This window comes from Pituophis catenifer, unplaced genomic scaffold, assembly GCF_029215685.1.
Source record: "Pituophis catenifer annectens isolate HBS135680 unplaced genomic scaffold, rPitCat1.0.hap2 SCAF_2, whole genome shotgun sequence".
NCBI classification, from domain to species: Eukaryota; Metazoa; Chordata; class Lepidosauria; order Squamata; family Colubridae; genus Pituophis; species Pituophis catenifer.
Window position 1 is genome coordinate 33246203 of NW_027256882.1, and position 2490 is coordinate 33248692.

The 2490-nt window shown below is 45.0% G+C and overlaps 1 protein-coding gene across 1 annotated transcript in view; it reads right to left on the reverse strand.

Annotated features, from left to right (window-relative positions):
• Positions 1 to 527: 527 nt before the first annotated feature.
• The window catches only part of LOC139309329 (E3 ubiquitin-protein ligase TRIM7-like), a 15435-nt gene continuing 13472 nt past the window's right edge, over positions 528 to 2490 (reverse strand). Inside the window, exon 7 of the mRNA XM_070933386.1 lies at positions 528 to 1045. Within this exon, the coding sequence (XP_070789487.1) occupies positions 528 to 1045 (518 nt within the window). The remainder of the gene's footprint in view (positions 1046 to 2490) is intronic.

Genomic DNA, 2490 nt, shown 5'->3' on the forward strand with positions numbered 1-2490 from the left:
ATTCCCAGGTGTGTGGACTTCAAGTCCCAGAATTCCACAGCCACCATGGCTAGTGAATGAAAGTTCTGGGAGTTGAAGTCCACTTATCTGGAAATCGCCAAGGTCTTGAGATAACGACACTCTCATCCTGTGAGAAGCCCTGTTTCTTTGCTGAGGGGAAATATTACTTTTGGGCAGTAATGTTATTGTTTCTTAAAAAAAATAAAGATAAACTCTGCATCAGTTAGCTATTAATCTATCTGAAAGATAATGGAGGTTTGATAGAGCTGTCAGAGATCCTTTTCAATGAGCATTTTCCTCATTGAGCCTCTTCATACGTGCTGGGACTTGCACCTTCCGGAAGGCAGGATGGAAAACAATCGCACTGACTTGGAAAACCTGAAAGCTGCAGCCCCACCAGACCTAGAGGGACCAAGACTGGGGGAAAGCCACCTTAGATCCCAACTCGTTTCTTGTTCTTCTTGATTATTGATTTTTCCAGACTTGACAAATATGACAACCAAGACTGAGAAGCAGACATGACAACCTTAATGAGCGATGGAAAGGCGAGCGTTTCCAAACACGTAAAATAAGGGAAGGATCACCTCTCCAGCGAAGGGGGGCACAGAATATGCAAAGAGAGGAGCTCCTGTATCGGCATCAAAAAAAGTCACCCATCCTCCTTCGTAGTTCAGAATTATTCTGATCTTCTTGGGCATCCTACGCAAAGTCAAGGGAGTATAAAAGGGAGGGTTGTACGCTGTGTAGTTGCCATCCCACTTCCCCACAGCCCAGAAACCTTCTTCTGGACTAAATTCAATATCTCCTTTTCTCCTTACAGACTTTCGGGCAACTCCAACACCCCAGGTGTCTTCTGTCCCCACAGTGACTTCCCAGAAATGCCTGCCGGTCGTGAATCCTGAACAGGCCAACACAAAAGGCCATTCGTCAAATCTTTCTGGGGTTTTGGGTAGAGGTTGATAAAATTCGCCCATTTTCATACTTTTACAGTCGTCTGTCAAAATGAGACGAGGGTGGGCTGTGTCTGGATCCAGAAATACATGTGCTGTTGAGAAAGAAGAAAGATAAGAAAAGAAAAGAAAAGAAAAGAAAAGCATTAGTTGTTAAAATGGCAGTTTAATATTGGTGCAAATCAAGATGTCGGTTGTCCCCTTATAAAGCCTAAACAGATCAAGAGCTTGATTATACAGGTAGTCCTTGACTTACGACCATAATTGAGGCCAAAATTTATGTTGCTAAGTGAAACATCTGTTAGCAATAGCAACAGCACTTAGACTTATACTGTATACCGCTTCATAGTGCTTGACAGCTCTCTCTAAGCGGTTTAGACAGTCAGCATATTGTCCCCCAACAATCTGGGCCTTCATTTTATCGACCTCAGAAGGATGGAAGGCTGAGTCAACCTTGAGCCTGGTGAGAGTTGATCTGTCAAACTGCTGGCAGTCGGTGATCAGCAGAAGTAGCCTGCAGTACTGCACTCTAACCACTGCGCCACCGCAGCTCCTTAAGGGAATTTTGCCCGATTTTATGACCTTTCTTGCCACCATTGTTAAGTAAGTAATACACCTGTTAAGTGAATCTGGCTTCCCCAATTGATTTTGCTTGTCCGAAGATCGCAAAAGGGGATCATGTGTCCCTGGGACATTGTTGCGGTCATAAATATGAGTCAGTTGCCAATCATCTGAAATTTGATCACATGACCATGGGGATGCTGCAACAGTCATGTGACAGTCTTAAGTCACTTTTTTTCAGTGCTGTTGTAACTTTGAACAGTTACTAAATGAACTGTTGTAAGCCGAGGACTACCTGTATACATATCTGGGTACATAGAGCTGTGGTGGCGCAGTGGTTAGAATGCAGTATTGCAGGCTAACTCTGCCCACTGCCAAAAGTTCGATCCTGGACTGGCTCTAGGTTGACTCAGCCTTCCATCCTTCTGACGTCAGTAAAATGAGGACCCAGATTGTTGGCAGGCAATATGCTGACTCTGTAAACTGCTTACAGAGGGCTGTAAAGCAGTGCGAAGCAGTATATAAGTCTAAGTGCTATTGCTATAATTGTAAAGGACCACTCATTTCAGAGCAGGAGTTCCTATTAAGAGGATTGTCCATCCTTCAGAGCTCATCCCTTCCTCTGATCATTGATTCCTCTAACAAACTCACCCTGACAGAAAGAGCAGATTGATAGAGGAACTGAATCCGAGCCTGCCTCCCTGAAACTTAAATCTATTATTCTGAGACCTACAACGGACTCCTAGGTGAAATCCAATTTTTTTTACTACCGGTTCTGTGGGCGTGGCTTGGTGGGCATGGTGTGGCTTGGTGAGCATGGCCTGGTGGGCGTGGCAGGGGAAGGCTATTGCAAAATCCCCATTCCCTCCCCACTCCTGGAGGAAGGATATTGCAAAATCTCCATTCCCACCCCACTCTGGGGTCAGCCAGAGGTGGTATTTGCCGGTTCTCCAAACTGCTCAAAATTTCCACTATGGGT